At 63.0% G+C, this 861-nt stretch overlaps 1 protein-coding gene across 1 annotated transcript in view; it reads left to right on the forward strand.

The window, feature by feature from the left end:
* Positions 1–861, forward strand: part of TPRG1L (tumor protein p63 regulated 1-like) — a gene marked incomplete at its 5' end in the record, with an annotated part of 3,080 nt that continues 2,219 nt past the window's right edge. The window contains 2 exons of the mRNA XM_010005287.1: positions 1–21; positions 117–208. Of these exons, the coding sequence (XP_010003589.1) occupies positions 1–21; positions 117–208 (113 nt within the window). The remainder of the gene's footprint in view (positions 22–116; positions 209–861) is intronic.

Here is an 861-nt window from a genome sequence, read left to right on the forward strand (position 1 = left end):
CGTGAATACTTCGTGTTCCGGGTACTGCCCCGACGCGCCGGGGTGGGGCGGCCCCCCCTGCACCCCCTTAACCTCTCTGCTTTTCCCCTCTTCTTCTTCCTCTCCCCTCCTTGCAGCCCGGCACCATCGAGCAGGCGGTGAGCGAGATCCGCGTGGTGGTGACGCCCACGGAGGACGGGGAGGTGCAGAGCGTCTGGCTGCTGACAGAGTGAGTCTGGGGGGGGGTCACCGGCCTGGGCCCCCCTCTCCCCTGCAGCCCCAGAGCCCTGGCAGTGCGAGGGGTGATGGCTTTAAAATGAAACGGGGGAGATTGAGGTGAGAGAGGAGGGGAAAAACCGGGGTGGGCTGCCCAGGGTTGATGCCCCAGCCCTGGGGGTTTGTAAGGGCAGGTTGGGTGAGGGTTTGTGCAGCCTGGGCTGTGGGTCCCTGCTCATGGCAGGGGGGTTGGAACCTGATGAGCTTTAAGGCCCCTTCTAAGGTTCTAAGGGCCACAGCTGGGAAGCAGGGGCACAAGAGGCCCGGGGGGCTGGGGCACAGCACTGTGTCCTGGGGGGCTTAGGGGAAAGCTCCCAAATTCACTCACTGCAACACCCAGGACAACACAGACTCTGCTCCTACACTAAACCCACTAACATCACTTTTACCAGCTGCCTCTGCAGGGGGTGAGAGCCCCTCAGCCCTGGGATTCACCCGGGGTCCCAAGGGCAGGGTGCAGGTACCTGGGCTGGACACAGACATGAGCACAGGGTGCACTCCTGGGGGAGCAGAAAGCAGGGAACTTTCACAGTGGCAGAAGCCAAACTGGTGGGGAAAGGCCCAGGGGAAGGTCTAGGGCAGGTGGAAACACTCCCACCCATTCCT

This window comes from Chaetura pelagica, unplaced genomic scaffold (assembly GCF_000747805.2).
Source record: "Chaetura pelagica isolate M959 unplaced genomic scaffold, ChaPel_1.0 scaffold159, whole genome shotgun sequence".
Classification (NCBI taxonomy): Eukaryota; Metazoa; Chordata; class Aves; order Apodiformes; family Apodidae; genus Chaetura; species Chaetura pelagica.